The sequence below is a fragment of the Mustela erminea genome, chromosome 14 (assembly GCF_009829155.1).
Source record: "Mustela erminea isolate mMusErm1 chromosome 14, mMusErm1.Pri, whole genome shotgun sequence".
In the NCBI taxonomy this organism is placed as follows: Eukaryota; Metazoa; Chordata; class Mammalia; order Carnivora; family Mustelidae; genus Mustela; species Mustela erminea.
Window position 1 is genome coordinate 13,536,546 of NC_045627.1, and position 23,036 is coordinate 13,559,581.

General features: G+C 37.7%; 1 protein-coding gene across 2 annotated transcripts in view; it reads left to right on the plus strand.

Moving 5' to 3' along the window:
• Positions 1-6,081: 6,081 nt before the first annotated feature.
• Positions 6,082-23,036, plus strand: part of HEATR1 (HEAT repeat containing 1) — a 50,364-nt gene continuing 33,409 nt past the window's right edge. The window contains exons 1-17 of one of the 2 annotated variants that reach the window (XM_032313612.1): positions 6,082-6,194; positions 6,589-6,717; positions 7,002-7,175; positions 7,719-7,935; positions 10,250-10,391; positions 11,430-11,531; positions 11,950-12,090; positions 12,878-13,089; positions 13,242-13,375; positions 14,589-14,691; positions 15,597-15,707; positions 16,125-16,242; positions 17,261-17,365; positions 19,991-20,086; positions 20,522-20,610; positions 21,479-21,690; positions 22,771-22,892. In XM_032313612.1, the coding sequence (XP_032169503.1) occupies positions 7,034-7,175; positions 7,719-7,935; positions 10,250-10,391; positions 11,430-11,531; positions 11,950-12,090; positions 12,878-13,089; positions 13,242-13,375; positions 14,589-14,691; positions 15,597-15,707; positions 16,125-16,242; positions 17,261-17,365; positions 19,991-20,086; positions 20,522-20,610; positions 21,479-21,690; positions 22,771-22,892 (2,046 nt within the window). In that variant the 5' untranslated portion in view covers positions 6,082-6,194; positions 6,589-6,717; positions 7,002-7,033. Of the gene's footprint in view, positions 6,195-6,588; positions 6,718-6,749; positions 6,880-7,001; positions 7,176-7,718; positions 7,936-10,249; positions 10,392-11,429; positions 11,532-11,949; positions 12,091-12,877; positions 13,090-13,241; positions 13,376-14,588; positions 14,692-15,596; positions 15,708-16,124; positions 16,243-17,260; positions 17,366-19,990; positions 20,087-20,521; positions 20,611-21,478; positions 21,691-22,770; positions 22,893-23,036 lie in introns of those variants that run through there. The other variant, XM_032313613.1, reaches the window with a different exon arrangement.

A 23,036-nucleotide genomic window follows, 5' to 3' on the forward strand; every position in this document is an offset into this window, starting at 1 on the left:
ACATATCACAAACACATTTTTAAAATTTGCTTAAAAATGTGGGAGGTGGGGCGCCTGGTGGCTCAGGGGGTTAAACCTCTGCCTTCTGCTCAGGTCATGATCTTAGGGTCCTGGGATCAAGCCCCTCAGTGGGCTCTCTGCTCAGCAGGGAGCCTGCTTCCCCCTCTCTCTCTGTCTGCCTTTCTGCCTACTTGTGATCTCTCTTCCTCTGTGTCAAATAAATAAATAAATTTTTTTTTTAAATGTGGGAGGCTGGGATGCCTGGGTGGCTCAGTCATTAAACGGCTGCCTTCCGATCAGGTCATGATCCTAGGGTCCTAGAATTGAGGCCTGCATTGGGCTCCCTGCTCAGTGGGCAGACTGTTTGCCCCTCTCCCACTCCCCCTGCTTGTATTCCCTTTCTCATTGTCTCTCTCTCTCTGTCAAATAAGTAAATACAAATCTTTTTTAAAAAAATGTGGGAGGCTGTCTCTCAAAATCTGCTTTTTAGCCCTGCTGTGGCATAACCTGTGAGCCTAAAAATCCAATCTCTGATTTGTGTGTTTAAGTGTCAGGGAAACAGGTCTTTTGTCCTATGTCCCCAACTAAAAGAAAACCCTGTTTGAATGCAGGGAAGACTTATGAGTTGTACTGCTTCTGGACCCTGTGTCAGAGTGTAAGGAAGATTTGTATGTAAAAGGGCTTAGGCAAGAAAGAAAAGACAAAGTAATTAACTTGTCACGTTCTTCCTCTCAGACTGCATGAACATAACAGACTTTGCATAATGAAGTGTTATTTCTAAGTAGTTCCAAAGGTACCTTGTTGTTTCCTTTTGTTTTCTACTTCATAGGTCTGGATGTACTCATGAACCAGCAAAATGTTCTCAACAATTGGATATGATAGCTCAAGACTGTTTACAGTATTAAATAATTCATATGACACATAAATTTGAAAAAAGGTAGAAATAAATGTAACATGAATGAAGGGTAATACAGATTCTATACATTGGCAACTAGAGGGACATTGAATGACAAGCTTCTGAATATTCAACTCACAATTTTTTGTGCAAAAAGTTTTTCTATTTAATTATTTATTTATTTGACAGAGAGAGAGAGAGAAAGAGAGAAGATGAGCAGGGGAGGGGGAAGAGGGAGAGAGAGGCACAAGTAGACTGCCCACTGAGCAGGGAGCACAAGAGGGGGCTCCATCCTAGGACCCTGAGATCAGGACCTGAGCTGAAGTCAGGCACTTAATTTACTGACTGAGCTACCCAGGTGTCCCTTGGGAAAATCTTTAATAAGGTAATAATATTTACAAAAAATTTAAAACTTCAACTTTATTTAATCTTATTTAAAAATTTGTCGTTAATTATAATATATTTTGCCTTCTTAAAAGAAAGATAACTGTTGAGGTGCCTGGGTGGCTCAGTTGGTTAAGCATCTGCCTTTGGCTTGGGTCATGTCCTGGGACTGAGCCCCACATGGGGCTCCCTGGTTAGCCAGGAGCCTGCTTCTCCCTCTCCCTCTGCCACTCCCTTTGCTTGTGCTCTCTCTCACATGTGCTCTCTCTCTCTCTCTCAAATAAATAAATAAAATCTTAAAAAATAAAGAAAAAAATAACTGTTGAAAACAAATGAAAAATAAAATGCATTGGCTTTTTACTTAATTAATATTTTTATGAAAATATATTCAATTTTTGTATACTTGGAATAGAATAAAATTTTATTTTTTAATCTTTTTGATCATTTTTGTCAATAGAACACAATTTATGAAAATTTGGGTGAAATAACGAGATTGGTAATTTTGCTGAAATGAAGGCAAAATTTTATGGAAAAAATATATATGGAATGCATTAACTCTACAAGTCTTTTTTTCTTCTTTTTAGCTCTATACGTCCTTATTACTCATTCACAATCATCAGCCAATCAACATTATACCCAGATAGATACAATAATTAAGTACTGTCATCTTTTATATTTTGTCACCTTTCATTTATATACAAACATTTTTATTTTGTCATTATAAATGTTTACTTGTCAAAAATAGTGGTTGTAACAGTTAACAGTGGAGGAGGAGTTAACAGTGTATTAGGCTGACTTATAACTTTTTAAAAAAGATTTTACTTATTTATTTATTTGACAGACAGAGATCACAAGTAGGCAGAGAGGCCGGCAGAGAGAGAGGAGGAAGCAGGCTCCCTGCTGAGCAGAGACCTGATGCGGGACTCAATACCAGGACCCTGGGATCATGACCTGAGCCGAAGGCAGGGGCTTTAATCCACTGAGCCACCCAGGTGCCCTTAACTTTTAAATAATTAGGGGCACCTGGATGGCTCAGTCAGCTGAGAGTCTCCCTTTGACTCGGGTCATGATCCCAGGGTCCTGGATCAAGCCCCACATGGGGCTTCTTGTTCATCAGGGTAGTCTGCTTCACCCTCTTTGTCTGCCTGCCACTCCCCCTGCTGGTGTGCTCTCTCTCTCTCTCTGTCAAATAAATAAATAAATAAAATCTTTTAAAAAATAAATATTTAGACTAATGGTAGGTGGGTCTCTATTTGCACACTTGTCCAGCTTCCACCATCTGAGGAGCAGATTTCATGTCAGCCTGTATGAAGACAGTATTCAAGAGAGGGGACACAAGAAATAAATAGGCAAGCAAATCAGATTGTTCTAGGTAGTCATAAATGCCATGGAGAAAATACAAGCTTGGTCTGTTTGATGGATAGAAAGATGATCTGTTGTGACCAGAGTGGAGTGAAGGTCAAGATCAGTCCTATCTGAGGTGATCTCCATTTTGTCAAGACTTCTCATTCAGGTCTCTGCTTAAATGTCGCCTCCTCAGAGGGTCCTTCTCTAACCACTCAAACTAATGATGCCTTTTCTCGGTCCCCCCTAACATTCGGCTTTGTAGTAGTGTCATTACAGTACTTACCACAATATTGATGCTTTTCCGGTTTATCAATTTGCTTACTGCTTGTCTCTTCCTGGTGGAATGTAAGTTCCATGTTCACCCCTATATGCCTAGCCTGGCATAAAGTACACATGGAATGAATCAAAGTATTAATACTGGGGATTAAAAGGGGTGGGGTGGAGGAGGGAGGATAGCCTTTAAAAAATAACTTACCCAGGGCGCCTGGGTGCCTCAGTGGGTTAAGCCTTTGCCTTCGCTTGGGTCATAATCTCAGGGTCCTGGGATAGAGCCCGAATAGGGCTCTGTGCTCAGGGGGGATCCTGCTTCCCCTTCTCTCTCTGCCTGCCTCTCTGCCTACCTGTGATCTCTCTCTCTGTCAAATAAATAAATAAAATCTTTAAAAAAACTAAACAAGCAAAAAAAAACAACTTATTCATTCAAATCACTCTTAGAAACTGTGGGGTGGAATAGAGTCCTTGCCTCAAACAGTGATTGAATTGAGGAACAGAATTCATCACTCTACTGTAATGACATCCCTCATCAGATGAAAGAGCATATGGTGAAAATACCGACTCTGAAAACCATGTTTATCCTTGCATCAAGAAATATTTATCAGCTACAGCTGAAGTAGAGGATTTAATGAATGTAAAGTAGCAAAAGCCATGAAAAGGATTCGTAGACAACTGATATTTTAAATTCGAATAACAACTGAGAAAGTAAGTTTGCTCTGCTCTTCAACTGAATAATCAAACCAGGAGATAGGCATATAATCACAAAAACCAAGGAGGAGATAATCAAAACACAATCAGGAATATATCTAAAAATTCTTCTAAAATGGAGGAAAAGATGTAATTCAAGATCATGGTATTTGAAAAAATAAACCCATATTTTATATATATTTTATATTATATATATTTAAATAAACCCATATTTTATATATATTACATATATAAAATACCTATACAAACACATAAATGTATGTATATATAAAATGAGTCTCTGACTTGTTTTCTTTCCTAGTTTACTTTCAAAATAAAATTCAACATGGCACAATTGGGGGCACCTGGGTGGCTCAGTGGGTTAAGCCGCTGCCTTCGGCTGGGGTCATGATCTCGGGGTCCTGGGATCGAGCCCCGCATCGGGCTCTCTGCTCGGCGGGGAGCCTGCTTCCTCCTCTCTCTCTCTCTGCCTGCCTCTCTGCCTACTTGTGATCTCTGTCAAATAAATAAATAAAATCTTTAAAAAAAAAAAAACATGGCACAATTGGAGCTGACATAGAAAGGCATACAATATTTCAAAATGGAGCAAGCAGGACTAGCTAAGCCTAGTTCTTCTTCTTTTTTTTTTTTTTTTAAGATTTTATTTATTTATTTGACAGACAGAGACCACAAGTAGGCAGAGAGGCAGGCAGAGAGAGAAGAAGGGAAGCAGGCTCCCCGCTGAACAGAGAGCCCGAAGAGGAGCTCGATCCAGGACCCTGGGATCATGACCTGAGCTGAAGGCAGAGGCCTAACCCACTGAGCCACCCAGGTTCCCTAAGCCTAGTTCTTTTAAACAGGGTGGAAAGACCATGAAGGAAGTGACGTTTATGCGGCGGGGGCGGGGGGTGGGGGGGGAGCAGGCTCCCTGCTGAGCAGAGATCTCGATGCGGGACTCGATCCCAGGAACCTGAGATCATGACCTGAGCCAAAGGCAGAGGCTTAACCCACTGAGCCACCCAGGTGCCCAGGAACCACAAACTTTTTGCCAGCTGCAAGCTCTCAGCCTGGACTTAATTCCCTCATCATCAAGACACCTGAATCTTTCAGATTCTTCACTTTGAAAGGAGGCAACTTGATTTGACAAATTTCAACCCTTCATTTATCTATTACTCCAATCAAGCCCAATTAACATACTTTCAATTCCTATTTTGCATAGAGGACCTACAGGATAACAGCACTCATGACCTTTCAACTTTACAGCTCTCTCCCCTCCTTGTCTTCCTCAGAGCATGTTCAAGTTCCTGCCTGAATTTGTCTCCCAAATTGCAATTCTCATTGCCCAAATAAATGCCTGTTTGCTCGAATTCTCAGTGAATTATTTCTTGGTTGACAAAGAGTTGAACCAAACCCCTGTAGCACTTTTCTTTTTATTTTCGTTTTTATAAAGCTTTAAAATATATATTCAGGGGGCGCCTGGGTGGCTCAGTGGGTTAAAGCCTCTGCCTTTGGCTCAGGTCATGATCCCAGGGTCCTGGGATCAAGCCCTGCATTAGGCTCTCTGCTCAGCAGGGAGCCTGCTTCCCTTCTCTCTCTGCCTGCTTCTCTGCCTACTTGCAATCTCCGTCTGTCAAATAAATAAATAAAATCCTTATATATATATATTTTTTTTCAGGATTTTTAAGTGAAAAAGCAGATTTATCTTGCTGATAAAATGGTACTGATTTTTCATTTCTTACTACTCTTTAATTTCTCTCTAAGCTGATTGTTCTTATAGAGGTAAAATTCCCTTAACACATAAGGACAAAACAATCTGAGAGATGTGTTTGTGTGGGTAAAGTAGATACCGGCAGAATTTTTAAAAATCCTGTTATCCTCTTAAGGCAATTAACACCACATGAAAAAGGAGATTATTAACTATCTGTGGGAATGACTGAAGAGATTTTTAGGTTTTTCCGAATGTTGCTGAAGTAAAACAAGAACAAAAGACTGTGTTAAAAGCAGAGAATATGCATTGAGTATAGAAGCAGAGAGCCCCCAAATCTGAAACTGTTTCCAACAAGCTGCAGGGAAGAGGGTTATTGAAAGACTAACACCCTGGCACCTAAAAGTCCATTTTCTGAGAGAAATGAATGCATCCGGAACAGGTATAGGATATGCAACCCTCCTGCGCCCTGGGTAGCTTCTTGGAGAGAAGCCCCCATCTGTAGCACTTACCACACTGCTTTGGAAATAGACGGTGGTATACCCATATGGGACACTCTTCAGCAACATTAATCTTTAATGATGCCAAGACCCAGCGGTTGCATGGGGCTTGGAGTGAGAATGGGCATCACAGCAAAGGGGCAAGAGGGAACTTTCAGGGGCCATGGAAACTCTCTTCTTGACTGGGGAGATAGTTACATCTTCATTTGTTAAAACTCGTATAACTGTTGAACTGAGGTGGTTAGTTCGATTGGTAAATTTTATCTCAACAGGGTCAACTTTAAAAGAAAGAAAAAAACAATTCAGTATGCGCTCTCCAGGAACGCAAAGTGGTGACAAGCAGGCGCGCACTGCGCGAGCTCATCTCCTGAAATCCTCCGCCTTTCCCCAGTTTATTAAGAAGGTAACAAACTCAGAAAGATGAAGTAATTCGGTGGAGCGCACACAGCACCGGGACGCCAGCGCCGGGACTTGAGCCCAGCCAACGTGACTTCGCAGCTCACATTTTTAACCCCGGGCGAATCTGGTGGTGCACAGTAAAGGCTGGATAAATGTATGTCTAATAAATGCTACCAGTTACAGATCCTTAATGCTTACAAAAGGTTCGCCCTGAGACTGAACCCTTCAAGCGCAAACCGCTCAGTGCGGACGAGTAACCCACAGCTGGCGAGCTCAACGCGCATCAAAACCGCCGACTGAGCCTGAGCCTGTACGGCGAAGGGGTGGGGCTTCGACGCAGGGAGGTGGAGTCATCTTATCGCCTTTCTCGTAAGCTTGTACTTCTTCTCTTGCCGTAGTGCCTGAAACCGGAAGCTCTCCTTAAGCGTGCTCTGGATTTCCGGGCGAGAGCCGGCCGCTTGGGTACCATGTGCGGGCTGATGTGAAGACAGGTTACTCTGTACGCGCCTCCCGCAGTGAAGTTCCCGGTGAACAGGAGCTGTAGGGCAGTAGACGATATACCAGCGGAGGGGGAGGTGACCGCGGGTTTTCGAGTGTCGCGGAATCAGGGCTGAAAAAGCCGTAGCGCGGCCCCAAGAGCTTTAACTGTGGTGTCTGCACCTTGGAGTCCGAGAGTCACGGGGCAGGCGGTGAGTGTCCGGGACAGCGCTGAGTGCGAGGGAAGTTGCTTGTATGTGAGCCATTAGGGGCTTGTAGTTAAGCCATTCTGTAGTTTTTCCTGGAGACTTCTCACGGTGGCTTTGTTTCCTAGCCTGTGTTTTTAGGAATCCGCCGGCGTGAGAGATGACGTCCCTAGCTCAGCAACTCCAGCGACTCGCCCTCCCTCAGAGTGACCGCAGTCTGTTATCGAGAGATGAAGTTGCTTCTTTGTTGTTTGACCCCAAGGAAGCGGCCACCGTCGACAGGGACACCGCCTTCGCGATCGGTGAGTTACCCGTTTACTAAGAAAAGCTTTGAAGCATTTGTTTTGTAGATGTTGGTGTATCGTTTTTTCTTCGGACTCTCCCTCTTTCTTAGCAGTTTCTGACTTGTTGTTTAGGGGTAGAGAATAACAAATAGCTATGTGCTAGGTGCTTGAAATGTATGTAGGTAGCAGCTACCTGAATTTCACAGGTTGAAGAAACAAGGAGGTTGACTAATGGGTAAAGCGAAGAACCGCTGAAAAAAGTCTGGAGGCAGTGACTAGGTTCCAGGAGGAATCTCCTAAACCCTAGGAGGACTGGCCTAGTTACTGAGAAGTGTATGCTTGTTTTTAAAGGAGTGGCTTCTGCCCTGCAGAACTTTCCTGTTTTTAGGGAGGGAGATAGGATTTATTTTTTATGTTGAAAATTAGAAATCTATGTTTGGGACTGTATTACAATTATACCTGCTAAAAGGATACAGAGATTTTGGGGGTAAGTTAAATTGTAGAGGGAGCTAAGATGAGTTTGCTTGCAAATAATTGTTAAATCAGCTGGCCTTTTCCTAGGATGCACTGGTCTGGAAGAGCTGCTGGGGATCGACCCTTCCTTTGAGCAGTTTGAGGCACCGTTGTTCAGCCAGCTAGCAAAAACATTGGAGCGCAGCGTTCAGACCAAAGCAGTGAACAAGCAGCTGGATGAAAACATTTCATTATTCCTTATTCACTTGTCTCCTTACTTCCTACTGAAGCCAGCACAGAAGTGCCTGGAGTGGTTGATTCACAGGTAACAAATAAAATTACAGAAATAATTATGAGCAAACAGCTTGATCTTTTAAAAAAAAAAAGTATTGAGAGCACTTAAACAATTTAAAGCTGAGAAATTAGATATATTAAGAGATTATGTCTGTTGGGTAAGATAAGCATGTCGCCGTTAAACTCACTTCTTTTGATAGAACTAGAACTCCTAGAGATCTTGAGTTAATAGGCCAACTTCAGGGGCACCTGCATGGCTCAGTTGTTGATTGTCTGCCTTCAGCTGGGGTCATGATCCCCGGATCCTGAGATTGAACCCCACATTAGGCTCCCTGCTCCACAGGGAGCCTGCTTCTCCCTCTCCCTTTGCTTGCTGCTCAGTCTGTTTGTGCTCTTTCTCACTAATAAAAAAAAAAGAAAATAGGCCAACTTCATTTGTTCTGAGGAGCTCATGTTACTTTGCTGTTACAAATTATTACTGCATATTTGGAGCAAAGGTGTTCTTGACTACTTTGTTGCTAAAATAACAAAACCAATGCTTGGAGAAGAGGAAACTAGTATCCTCTAAAATACTAGTATCCTCTAAAATAATAGAAAAACAATAATAGATAGTGTGTATTGAACATTTTTGTACTAGGTGCTGTGGTAAGCACTTTGTATGCATTCAGTGCTTAGAGCATTCCTATGAAAGATAGTTGTACTGTCCCCATTTTACCATATACAGAATGTCACGTAACTAGTACGCTGAGACACAAAATTGTTTCCAGGGTTTAATCTTTTATACTCTCTGGAAATTGTCTTGGTAAGTATACTCAGTTTATATTCCCACTTAATTTCCATCACATCACAGCTTAGACAGTTTTGTTTATTCTGCCATGTGTTATATGTTTTATTTGTGTGTTTGTTTATTGAATTCTGTTTATTTGACAGAGAGACAGCAAGAGAGGGAACACAAGTAGGGGGAAGCAGGCTTCCTGTTGAGCAGGGAGTCAGGGCATGATCCCAGAAACCTGGGATCACAACCTGAGCCAAAGGCAGATGCTTAACAACTGAGCCACCCAGGTGCCCCGTGTAGTATGTTTTAAAAGTAGAAAGACCTGGGCGCCTGGGTGGCTCAGTGGGTTAAGCCGCTGCCTTCGGCTCAGGTCATGATCTCAGGGTCCTGGGATCGAAGCCCGCATCGGGCTCTCTGCTCAGCAGGGAGCCTGCTTCTCTCTCTCTCTCTCTGTCTGCCTCTCCATCTACTTGTGATTTCTCTGTCAAATAAATAAATAAAATCTTTAAAAAAAAAAATAAAAATAAAAGTAGAAAGACCTGCTATGTCATTAATTGGAGACATGGGGATAAAGTTATTTCCCTTCTGGAAGCAGTTGAGTCATTGGGAAAACATAAATTTAACTTGGGTCTTCTGATTATCAGAACATTAGAGTCATCAGGCGAAAAACGAGTCTGTAATATTTCCCTTTTTCTTCTAGTATTTAATCTCCCCTCTCCAATAGATCATTAGTGTAAAGAATACTTGTATTTGTGTAACTTATTTACTAAGCAAACATTAAGTTTGAAACAAGATGAGTAGGCCGCTTTGGTTATTGTTTTAAAATAAAGGTGTATGCAAAGATTGGGGCATGTTGTGCTACCTGAGGTAGAGAGAAGCTTCATGGAGAAAGTAGCTTCTTGGCTAGTAAGTTTAGAGTTTAGTTAGACATGAGGGATCACTTCACTGGGAGAATTAGGAAAAGCATTCTGAAAAAGGAGATATTTGAGCTAGGTCTTCAAGGCTAGAAAGGTTTTAATGTATCTGATGTAATTAATGAATCACTTACTATAGTAGAGGAGTCAGTACAAAGTTCTGTGAAGTTCAGGGACAAATTATGTATGGTTGTGCTTTAACAAGGTTTTTTTTTTTTAATTCAAGGAAATTAATGTGATTTTCATCAGTCTTCTGGTTTTAGAATTCTGATAATTAGGGAAGCTGAGGAAGCTGCGGAAGGTGAACTTATTAGAGCATGGAAAGGAGCCAAGCTTTACTGTCTAGTTGACCAGTTGCTTTTCTGTTGGTTTGACTACAGTGATCACACGGTTTTATTAATTTAATAATAGGTTTAAAAAAAAGTGAATGGCATGTAAATTTTGGTATTGAATCTTAAAAATACTACTGCATAAGAGTTGACCAAATCCTGCAAAATAGTTATCATTTAATGCCCTTTATCTTATAGTTATGTGTTTGTTTTCACTGATATTTATTCTTAGTAGTTTTAATTCATTGATAAACAATTTGGACATGTAAGGAAATACATGCTTGTAGGTTTTGTATCAGTGTGACTTGTTTGTTTTTCTCCCCCCAGGTTCCATATCCATCTTTATAATCAGGATAGCCTCATTGCTTGTGTTCTACCATACCATGAGACAAGAATATTTGTACGGGTTATACAGCTCCTAAAAATTAATAATCCAAAACACAAGTGGTTTTGGTTGTCACCAGTTAAGGTATGATTATTGAATGACACATGTTTTACTGAATATTGAGTGTGGCAGTTCAGGCTAGGAGGAGGACAAATGGGGACAAAAGTAGACTAACTGTAGGACCATGGAAAAAGTTAACCTTAGGCATAATGTGAGGTCAGTGATCAGAAATACAGTTTAAGAGTTTGAATGTAAAGCACTTGAACTAAAGGGTATTTAAGAAGAGAAAGCCAAGCATGATAAAGCTTTTATCACATTACTTCCTCTAATAACATGAAGACCATTTTTGCCCCTACTCTACACACAGAAAGTGAGGCTCTCTAAACACAGTTGTTTCAGGTATGCAAACCCCACTCACTATTAAAGTTCATTTTAGATTCTCCTTTCTTTGATTTATTCAATATTTATTAAGCACCCAGTACATGCCATGCATGATGCTAATAAGCAGTGGGAATAACAGTATAAGTTTTCTGTGTTCGTCGTCTTTTTCTGTTACTAGTGTTATTGTAAAGCGGAGAGAGCCTGTCAACATTGGCTGAAAAAAACGAATCTAACTAGGGGAGGTATTAAGAATCTGGAGAGTACAGGGGCGCCAGGGTGGCTCAGTGGGTAAAGCCTCTGCCTTTGGCTCAGGTCGTGATCCCAGAGTCCTGGGATCGAGCCCTGCATTGGGCTCTCTGCTCAGCGGAGAGCCTGCTTCTACCTCTCTCTCTGCCTGCCTCTCTGTCTACTTGTGATCTGTCTGTCAAATAAATAAAATCTTAAAAAAAAAAAAAAGAATCTGGAGAATACAGACTTAGGTAAGTACATAATCAAAATGCAAAACATAAGTAGGTAGTATTCGCTGAGGGTCTGCACCCTTGCTGCTCACCTCCTGGATTTCTAAACTTTGTGTAGTTTTATATGTTAATCTCCTATCTACCACATGCTGTATGGAGAGACTGTATATTTTGTATTTATGAACTGAACCAGTAGGAAGTTGTTACTATGGTAGGTACTTTAAAAAATAATAATTGTTGATAGATGTCCTTAACGATAGTTGGTTCTTTCTGTCTATAACAGCAACATGGAGTGCCCTTAGCTAGGGGAACTTTGATTACCCACTGCTACAAAGATCTTGGATTCATGGATTTCATTTGTAGTCTGGTGACAAAATCTGTGAAGGTGAGTAGTATCTTGTTTCATGACTGTATAGTTCCATTAAAAGATTGCTTACTTGGAATGGGGAAAGCCTGCTAAGGCATTTCCTAATTACTGTACTTTGAAGAAGTTCCTTTGAAGTGAAAAAGCATGAGCAGTTTGATCAGTCTTGCATCACTAAAGGTGTTTTCCTACAAAAATTATTCTGTTTCCTGCCAAATTCTCTTTATAATGACCGTTTAAATAAAAAGATGGTCTAAAAATCTCAGGATTGTTCATTCTTGTCATATTTAATTAAACTATTGCATTTGTGTATTTAATATTGTATGTGGTAAAAAGAAACATGTCAGCCTGAAGTAGTTGAGGAGAGTTGTAAATATTCTTACACTTTTATCTAATTGGGCTTCCACTTTTATATGTACTCTGTGTTTTTTTGTTCTAGGTGTTTGCTGAGTATCCTGGGAGTTCAGCTCAGTTGAGGGTGCTCTTAACTTTTTATGCTTCTACCATAGTGTCTGCATTAGTGACTGCTGAGGACAAATTGGATAATATAGTTGCCAAGCTGTTTCCATACATCCAAAAGGTTGGCCTTGCTCATAAGTAAAGTAGATTATTTTGTACTTGAAGGAATTTCCTGGCTTTTAAAAATTTCACTCGATGATAAATATTTTAAAATTGGTCATTGGTAAGATTTAATTTTTTGGTAAAAAAAAAAAAAAAAAAAAAAAAAAATGACTTGTCTTAAAAACGTGACCAAAGTGGGATCTTAATAAGGGTTCCTTAAGAATTAATGTTGGCTATTTGGCCCTGCCGCTGTCTTCCAGATCTGGTTTTTTTTTAGCAGTCATGTTAATTCACTGGAAAAGGAATGGATTTAAAAATCTCATCAAGGCATAGACTCTTTTATTCTTTTTGAAGTGACTGACTTGACTTATACTTTGCAGTGTTTCTTCATCTCAAGTGCCTTGTTGCCTATCACCCTTCTAGATCCCTCATGAATTTACTGCTTTCACTTCCTACTGGTGTCCCAAAATTATTATCTTTAATCAGACACTGTTTTGTTTCTGAAGTCTCCTTTACAGTGATGGGTGTTTGCCTTTAGAAGAGGCTATTGGCTGGCCCCTGTTATCATAAATAGCGGATGTTTGAGTTGGGAGACCTTCTGAGATCCCTCCTTTCATCCAGGAGACTTATCTCTATGTGCTCAGGAAATGAGGTTGACTTCTGAAGTGTGGTTGACTCTCACTTTGTGTTAGATATTATTAATCTCTAATTTATGGCATTTTCAATTTGTCAAGGTAAAGTGACATTTTAAGTAGAATTCAGTGCTATAGTTTATAATTTTTCCTTATATCTTAACAAATATTTAGGGATTGAAATCATCTTTACCAGATTACAGAGCTGCCACGTATATGATAATATGTCAGATTTCTGTGAAAGTGACAATGGAAGACACCTTCGTTAATTCATTGGCCTCACAGATCATCAAAACACTGACCAAAATTCCCTCTTTGATCAAGGATGGATTAGGTTGCTTGATAGTGCTCATGCAGAGACAGAAGCCAGAGAGCCTTGGAAAGAAGTATGTACAATTGAATTGAAAAATGATAGTAATTAAAGGAGAAAGAAGTTATTTTGAATAATTCTTTCAAAGATAAATTTTATACTGGGTTGTTTTTCTTTAAATTGCCGTGTATTTGACTTCTGAAGTTAACATGTACTTATTTCTCAAAGGCCATTTCCTCACTTGTGCAATGTTCCTGATCTCATTACAATACTTCATGGGATTTCTGAAATATATGACATCAGTCCTCTTCTGCGTTACATGCTTCCCCATCTGGTTGTCTCCATTGTTAATCATGTTACAGGTATGTGGTTTTACATTTTGTGTTGAGAAACTAAGATCTGATTCTAAGATTTGTGTCTAAGATCTGATTCTCTTAAAATAGGAATCACATTCATGTTATTATCTTTAAGCTATTTAAAGGTTCTAATTAATTGTTCGGTGTCATTTATTCTGTGTAATTTATTCTTATGTGAAAAACATTTGAGGTGGGGAGTAGGTTTGTTGAAGGGAGATCCTTCCTTATTCATTGAAGGATATACTCAGAATTCTGTTTTGTTTTGTTTTTTAATGTGTGTTTTGTTTTTTACCTATCTGTATATGAAGACGACTATGGAATTATTTTAAAATGATTAATGTATGTTGCCAAGTAAAACTTCCCTTTCTCATTTAGATATTTAATGAACTTCAGTGACTCATTTATACTCAGTTGCCAAAAAAGTTTTTCTCCTTTGAGTCTTTGACCATAGACCAAGAAAATCTCATACATAAAAATCCAAATTTTAAAAAAGTCTTTAAAGTAATTAAAAGTGATTATTTCCATTATTTGCTTTTTATCCTTCAATAAATACAGAAAGACAAGAAGAAATGCTTGGTCCTATTACCACTTAGGCTAAGAAAGACATACTAAGGAAGACATCTCTAAATTATGTCATCTGTTGAAAATTAAGTTTGCTTACCCAGATCTTGGTTTACATATGTTTTTCAGAAACATGACTAACATTGTATAAAAGCACATTTTTCCTATTTTGGTGGTGATAAGTAATGTCCCAATCTTTGAAGGCAGGGCCAGCATCTGACTCAAAATGCATCTATGGTCAGTCTGGAATATTAGATGACAGCTCTTGGTTCAGTAAGGTGTATCGAGATGATGATTGAGCTTGTTTTCAGAGCTAGTTTATTAAGACCTAGGCTTGGGTCCCTACTTCAGCCCCTTCTAATATGACCTGGAATGACTGTTTTTTAGACTTTTGTTTTAATAAGATAGGCATGAAAAACTTGTTAAAAATAAAGAGAATTTCGGGTAAAGCATAAGTGAGGGTAAAGTATACAAAAATATAAAAATATATAAATGGCTAAATAGGTAAAATACACTTGTATAAACAGGTAAAAAGCTGGTTTCAGATGAATACGGTTTAAAGTTATTCCTATAGGAGGGTTTTCTGCTGTAAATAAATTTAATAATGTAAGTGCAAAAAACTTTCCCAATCAATTTTAATTTATGTTGTATACTAAAGGAGAAGAAACTGAAGGGATGGATGGTCAAATCTACAGGAGACATTTAGAAGCTATACTTACAAATATATCACTGGAGAACAACTTAGACCATTTGTTGGCTAGGTAAGAAGGTATTATTTCTGACATGCTTTTGATTTGTATTTTTGTGGTTTTGTATACTTTTTAGAATTGGCTAGCCATTTTCCAGTATGTCTTTATGATGTGCTTCTAGATTTGTCAGTATCATTTCACTAATTAGAAGTACTTAGTGCAATAATTGTGGCACTAGAAGGAAAAAATAATTTCTCTCTAGTGCTCATGTGTGATCATGGAAAGTTAATAGTTAAGCTAAATTTGGGTTATAGCTACATGTAACTAGTGGCTGTTCAGAGTTTCCTATTAATAAATGATCAAAGTGCCTGAAGCAATACCTCACAGTTGGCATTTAGTAAATATCAATTAGAAACTTGATACTGAGGGTTGGTGTGAAGTGAGGGTTATTTCTTATTTTTTTGTAAAGATAGTTGCTTCCCATTTTCTTTTTTTACTTAAAGGGCAACTTGATATAAATGCAAAGAATGTAGGCATTGCATTCAGACATGGGCTTGAATCCTGCCTCCCTCATTTCCAGGAGAGTAGAGTAGTAAGTTCTGAAGGTCAGACTGCCTGGATCTGGTTTTGCTGTTGTGTAACATTGGCCTGTCTGCTGGTGTGTGTCCTTCGTGCTACTTGCTGACAGAGTTGTCTTGTGAATTTCATGATAGTATATATGGGAAGTACTGTGGAGAGTGTGGGCCCCTGGATCAAACTGGAGTTGAAAACACACAGTAGGACTCACTAAGTGTTGGCCATGGTGCTTCTTCTCCTTTGATCTCAGGAAAATTACAAGAATTCTAAGCCCTGGTTTTTGTCTAAAGTAAGAATGACTTCTGCCTTGTGGAAGTGTGGCAGATAATATTTCTAAGGCATCTAGAACATAATGAGTACTCAGTAAATAGCTCTCATGTCTGCTGGTACTTGTTTTGCAGCCTTCTTTTTGAAGAGTATATTTCATATAGTTCACAGGAAGAAATGGATCCTGATAAAGTATCTTTGCTTAACAAACAGTTTCTTCCACTTATCAGACTGCTAGAAAGCAAGTAAGTTGTGTGTTTGTGCCGTTCTCTAATGTGTGCCTCTTGATTTATAAAAAGATTCACAGGTCACATTGAAATAAAGTAAATGAATTCTAAAGAGGCTGTCCTTTTTGTTCCCCCTTGAGGAAAACAGGTGAGGGATTTAGGTATATTTGAAATTTGACTTTCATATAGGGAATAGGGGCTATGTGGAGACTATAGAGAGTCTAATTTTTTTTTACAGAGAGACTTTGTTGCAGTAGTCATAGTTACAGACTTGATTAACATCACCAGGTTTTACGTATACCGTTTTACGTATACATTTGTTAAAATTTTAAGTCTCAGTAATTTTTGAAGTTTTATTTATGTTTTTTTATATGTATAAGGTGCATGTGGTCAGTGACTTTACCAAGAATAATTAACTCATTAATTTCTTCCCAGATATCCCAGAACATTAGATGTTGTACTAGAGGAACGCCTAAAAGAAATTACAGATCTAAAAAAACAAGAACTTTTTCATCAGTTTATCTCTCTTTCCACAAGTGGAGGAAAGTATCAGGTAAGTTTTTCTTCAGAGAAATTACTACAAATATGGATATATTTGTGTGGTTCTTTGAAGAGCTCTGGAAGGAAGTTTGCTCCTTCATACCTTTCTTTGGAAAACTTTATGGACAGGTGAGATTTAATACAGTTTACCTAGTTCCCTGAAGTAAGGCCGTGAGGCAGGGGTTGAATCATTGGAAAAGGCACAGTAATTTAAATAACTGAAGGGATATGTGTTTCAGGGAGAGTATTGTTTGAAAATGTTACAGATGATCATCAGCAATCACTAAAAGGTGGCTTCACGTAGTTTCCAGCATTTTCTTATTTTTGTTCCATACCTGTACTTTCCAGTGCAGTACCCACTAGCTGTATATGGCTATTTAAGTCATTTATTCAGAAAAAGGGAGGTAGATTTTAATTTCATGAGCATGTTAGAAATTTCCTGGTGAGTAACCCTGAATCTTTCTACTAGAAGTTAGGCAGTTCTTAAAATTAGCCTTGAAAATAAATATGAAGAAAAACTTGATTGTTTTGGTTTTTCTTTTCTAATAATTAGACTTTCATTTTTAATGGCATTTCATTCCCAAGTCTTAGTGAAGTAAGTTGTCATAAATCTGTCACTGTTGTATCATTTAGATAAATTGCTTTCTGTCTTCAGTGACCAATTTTTTAAATTTTTATTTTCATTTAGGTGCTACTACAATGATTTATTTTAGGTACTTCTCAGTCTGGAGTCAGATCTACATAAAGTATGCAAAGTTACTTCATAGAATTGCTTCACTAAATAAACCTACCCATAGACATGAGGGTACTCAAAGTCACAACATTAACAGTATACATTTTGTTCATCTGTTGTAACTCATACCCTGTTCTAGAGACAAAGATTTTACTTTATTTCGTGGTGTCTGAAGTTAGATGGTTGTTATCAAATGTGTTGGGCATTTTGGGATGGTTTTTTCTAGTTTTTATTCTTGATTAGATGCTGTTCAGATTTAATGGCGAAAATAATTTGGTGATTGTGATGAATCCTATAGTTTCTAGCAGATTCTGATACTTCCCTGATGCTCAGTCTGAATCATCCGCTTGCTCCTGTGAGACTTCTGGCCATTAATCATCTGAAAAGTATGAAAACATCAGAGGTTTGTATCAGACAGCTTCATTTGTGGTATTTTTATCCTTATGGTGAACAGTGTCATTCTAGAATAAGAAATTGAAGTTACCAACTATAATTAATATTGTGTAATTACAGATATAAGATTAATAAAGCAGAGGAGAGTGTACAGGACAAAGATTTAGGACCATACATACCAGCAGGCAGCACTTTTAACTTGTGTATGCTCTAGTAACAATTGTCTTCACATGTTTCCACATTGCAGATTATTATTTAGCTTAGTGTTTTTCAGACTAGAATTTCTAGATTATTTACAGAGGCTCACAAATTATCTGAGAATGTTTTAGTTTTGAAATTTGACTTTGATAGTCTCAAGTTCAACATGAGTATATTTGGGGACATGGGAATGAGACTTTTGGGATACCGTTCATGATCTCAGTACCTGCAGTTGTATTTGTGTTTCACATTTTGGTGGCTGCGAGAAGTAAGTACAAAGGCTGACTTAATTTGTAAATAATGTCTTTATACCAAAATGGTATTTTAGAAGACTTTGTAATGATTCAAATGAAGCAGTATTTTTCATTCTTAAGCCATTCAAACAGTACCTTCACGATTTTTGGTTTGTTTGCTTACTGTTAATACTATGTTTTTAAAATTTTTCTCCCACTTTTAAATGGACTCATTTTTACATAGCCATCAAATCATGGGTTTGAAGAGCTAATTGGTATAGATATTTTGCTGTAGTTACTATAATTGAAATGGGAGTGTTCATTGCTGTGATATCTGAAATCCTCTTGTATATGTACTACTATTAGCATATTTGGAAAATTTCTGGAATAAAAAAAGTGGTTCTAGAGTTGTTTCCCCATGGCATGTAGTACTACAAACATGCTGAACTCAAACTTGTGTCATGGTTGGTAGATCCAGATTCATGTCACAAGTAGAATTTAATTTCAGCTAATCATAATTACCCTAATAAATACATTTCAGTTTGAGTTTTATTGGCTTTATAGGGTTTTTAAATATTGGACTTCAAATTTTTTGTTTTATATTTTTGATATATTTATATTTTTGAGTTATTTAATTTTAAAATGATCTGTAAATAATAAAGTGTTAGGATCTGTCAGAATGTTTCTTTAAAAATGTTTGATGTAGTATTCAGATTTATAATCTATTGATTTTGATTCATTTCTGATCTGGCATAAGATTATGTTTCACAAACTGCTGATAAGTATGTGCTATTGATTTTTTGTTTTTTTTAATTAAACTACTGAATTCTGGTCTTTTTTTTTTTTTTCTGGTCTTTGTTTTGATGAGAAGATTCCAGTGTCTAGAATGAAAAAGGGATTCCTGGAAGCTCCTAATACTCCTACAGCTGTTCTCAGCCTTCTTTTACTCTTAATCCCTACCTCCCCTGTCCTTTTCTGGATCTGGTTAGATTTTCAGTAAAAGGCACTGTATACATCTGCCTTTTAGGTTCAATATTGTCATTACAGTTACTGTCTTTCTCTGCATACTTTGATTTCACTTTTCCTTCTCCATCAGTGACAGAACATAGATCCTATTATAGAATTTCAGATTGGGATATTTGGCTACTTATTAGCTCTAGAGAAAATTTTGGTGACATTTGGTACATGAGATTTGAGCTTCAGTTTTGTGAGTTCTAGGGATTTGGGTTTTATCTCCCAACAGAGAGCCCTGTTACTTTTTTATAGCATTATAAAAAATGCCACCTACAGGTAGGGATATATTTAGGTTGGCTTGTAGTCTTAGTTTCCCATTACTTTGAATGATTATATGCTTTATTTTCTTTTGTTAAGAAAAATAAAATCTCTTTTGACAGACTGGCAACTGGCTTTTCAGCAGATGTCCTTATCCTTGTAAAAATCTTGATAATAATAGCTAACTTTTAACAGTACTTACATTGTGTAAGGCCTTGTTCTATGCACTGACAGGTATTATTTCATTTTGTGGCAGTTCTTTGAGATAGGTGCTATTATTAGCTGTCTTTGATAGACAAGAACAGTGAGACCTCAAAAGGTTAAGTAACTTGCTACAGGTCACACAATTGGTAAGTGGTCGAGCTAAGATTTAAACCAGATGTTCTGGTTCTTTAGTCTATGTACTCTCAATATCCGGGCTCTTGTGTAGCAAGATGAACTTCTTTTTTTTTTTTTTTTTTTAAAGATTTTATTTATTTGACAGATAGAGATCACAAGTAGGCAGACAGGCAGGCAGAGAGAGACGAGGAAGCAGGGTCCCGCTGAGCAGAGAGCCCGATGTGGGGCTCGATCCCAGAACCCTGAGATCACGACCCGAGCCGAAGGCAGAGGCCCAAACCACTGAGCCACCCATGTGCCCCATAGCAAGATGAACTTCTTAATGCAAAACTTATGTTTGGATTATACATATTCTATGGTATTTTCAGTAGAAACTGGGAAAAGTTTGTACCAAATAATTACTCATCTAAAAAGACCCTTTAGAGATTATCGAGTTCAGTGCAAGTATGCTGAGTGTTTGAGTTTGTCTAGGGTAGAGCCTGTATTTCTTGACTGATAATGAGTGCTTTTCATAAAACTAAGCTTTCTTTTTAGTGTAAACTCTTAGGAGGTTTTAGCAATAACCAAATTTAAATATTTTTTCTCTTGCTTAGGAGAGTGTTGATGAGTCTTTCATAAAAGAAGCTGTTTTAACCCGATTAGGTGATGATAGCATAGATGTTGTTTTGTCAGCTATAAATGCATTTAAGGTGAGTGAATTTGTTTGTTGAAATACACAGTTTGTAAATATTTTTTCGTTCCCAGGTGATTCTCTGCTCTAGGCAGGAACGTATTTGGAAATTATTCCTTCATTGGGAATTTGTTCTCCTGAGAACACAGACTTAAGCCTGATTAACGAAAGCTCATGGGAAAAACTAGACTGCAGAGTTTTATGTATATGGAAGTTCTTCAAGAAGGAAATGTGCTTTGTGAATTTTTATCAGTAGTAAATACCTTGGGATCATGGAAGATTCTCTCATAAATGCCACTTTTGAGAAACTGTTCTCATAAAGCTTTGAAATTATATGACGACTGTTGGGAGATAAATTCTTTATAATTCATTATTTTTTTAAAGTTCATTTAACAAGTACCATGTGTATCTGAAGCAAGTGAAAATTTACTTATGTATGTTTCTTCCCCTTTAGATTTTCAAACAATATTTTAGTTCAGAAGTGACAGTTTCAAATCTTCTCAGCCTCTTTCGAAGAGCAGAACTTTCAAAAAATAGGGAATGGTATGTATTCATTTCTTCTCATACTGTTTTGAAGTGACAGAATTCTGTGTCCATTTCAGTTCTGTTTTCTTTCTTTACATTTTTGCATCTGATAATTTAGTTACATGGCCCTTTGGTCATGGTAGTGGAATGGATAATAATGTAACTTGTGCATCATAAAAAGAAAGAGGGTTTGTGGGGGTTGTCTATGTTTGAAATTTTCCTTAATAAATTTTCTTAATAAAAATTTTCCTAATAAAATGGAAAGATTACATAATGAATGACATAAATGGTGAAATCTGAGAAGTAGGGTAGGAAGTAGTTTAATTTTCTGCTTTATATAATTCTATTTGATTGTTTTTATAAGGATAGTATATTACTTTATAATTAAAAGTAAACATATTAAAATAAGCTCAGAGGCACATGGTCACCTGTAGTGTTTGATGTACTCTAGTTACTTCATTTTTCGCATCTAAGCTTTTTGCATCGAAAAAAATGACCTAAGCTCCTGGGGGGAGGAGAGCATGTCTTACAGATTTTTGTATCTTTCATATTTAGTTCTTAACACATAGTATGTGTTTTTATTTTTTTTTAACTTAGGAGTGAATCCTTCATGTCTAGTGGAGTTGAGATATGTTGTGAGATACATGTTTTATGTTATAGTCAACCTAGTGATTTCTCAAAAAAAAAAAAAACAAAAAAACAGTTAACAATTACTGTCCCAAATAGCTCCCTGTTAGCATGGATTTTGAGTGATTGTCTGGGGTCTCTCCGAATAACGTATTTGGTGAGATCAGGATAGTGTCAGTTGAGCAGAACAATATAATAACTTTTTTTGCTGAATTTAAGTTTCTAATGGGTCCCTTAGCCAAATGTGTTTGTGTTTCAGGTACAAAGTACTTGAGGTAGCAGCAGACATACTAATTAAGGAAGAGATACTGAGTGAAAACGATCAGTTGTCAAATCAAGTGATGGTGCATCTGCTGCCATTTATGATTATTGTCAATGATGATATGGAATCTGCTGATACGAAGATTGCCATATATTTATCGAAATCCGGAATTTGCTCTCTGCACCCTGTATTAAGAGGCTGGAAAGAAGGTAAAAAATTTGGTTGCCTTTGGGTGTGGGGGCGGAACCAACAACACTTTAAATACTTTAAAAAGAGGGGCGTCTGAGTGGATCAGTGGGTTAAGCCTCTGCCTTCAGTTCAGGTCATGATCTCAGGGTACTGGGATCGAATTCCACATCGGGTTTTCTGCTCAGCAGGGAGCCAACTTTCCTTCTCTCTCTATCTGCTGCTCTGCCTCCTTGTGATCGCTGTCTCTGTCAAATAAATAAAATCTTTAAAAAAATAAATACTTTAAAAAGAAAAATACAATTAAAAGTTGGCTCTAATCATTATTTGAAATCATGTTTGCTATGGTCTGTGTCAGCAAGATTTTTAAAAATTTTTGCCAAGGTCAGAAACCTACAGTTGACTCTTGAACAGCATAGGGTTGAACGGCATGTGGATTCACTTAAATGCAGGTATTTTTTGATAAATACAATACTCTAGGGGCACCAGGGTGGCTCAGTGGGTTAAAGCCTCTGCCTTTAGCTCAGGTCATGGTCCCAGGATCCTCGGATCGAGCCCCACGTCAGGCTCTCTGCTCGGCAGGGAGCCTGCTTCCTCCTCTCTCTCTGCCTGCCTCTCTGCCTACTTGTGATCTCTGTCTGTCAAATGAATAAATAAAATCTTTATAAAAAAAAAATACAATACTCTAAATACATTTTCTTTTCTTTATGATTATTTAAACACTACTTTTTTTTCTCTAGATTACAATATTGTAAGAATACAGTATAGCACACTTACAACATTAAAGGTGTGTTAACTGTTATTTGAAGGCTTCTAGTCTGTAGTAGGCTATTAGTAGTTAAGTTTTTGAGGCTATATGCAGATTTTCTCTTGTGTTAGGGAGGGGCATTGGCAACCCCATTCCCCATGTTTTTCAGTAGTCAACAACAATAAAAATGAAGCTGACCCAGAGATAGATTTAGAATTGGATAAAAGGAAAAATACAGAGCAAACCTTCATAGGAAAATTGAAACTTTTGCCTAAATTTCTTACTCTACAGAATTCATGAGGTGAGTATTGGTGATAACAAGTGTCCTCTGTGTTCATTTTTTTTTTTTTAACAGCTCTTGAAAATGTGATTAAAAGCACAGAGTCAGGAAAACTAATTGGTGTAACAAATCAGAAGATGATTGCATTATTGGCTGACAATATAAGTTCAGGGGATCCTTCTTCAATGTTAAAGATGGTACGTATGCTGTCAAAAACCACCCCTGGACTTCCTAAAATTTTATTAGATTCTCAGTGTTTGGTTTACTAGATTTTTTAAAATAAGTTTTACATTTTTGACTACTTTGTTATGCTTTAAACATGTATAGTTTTACATAGTATG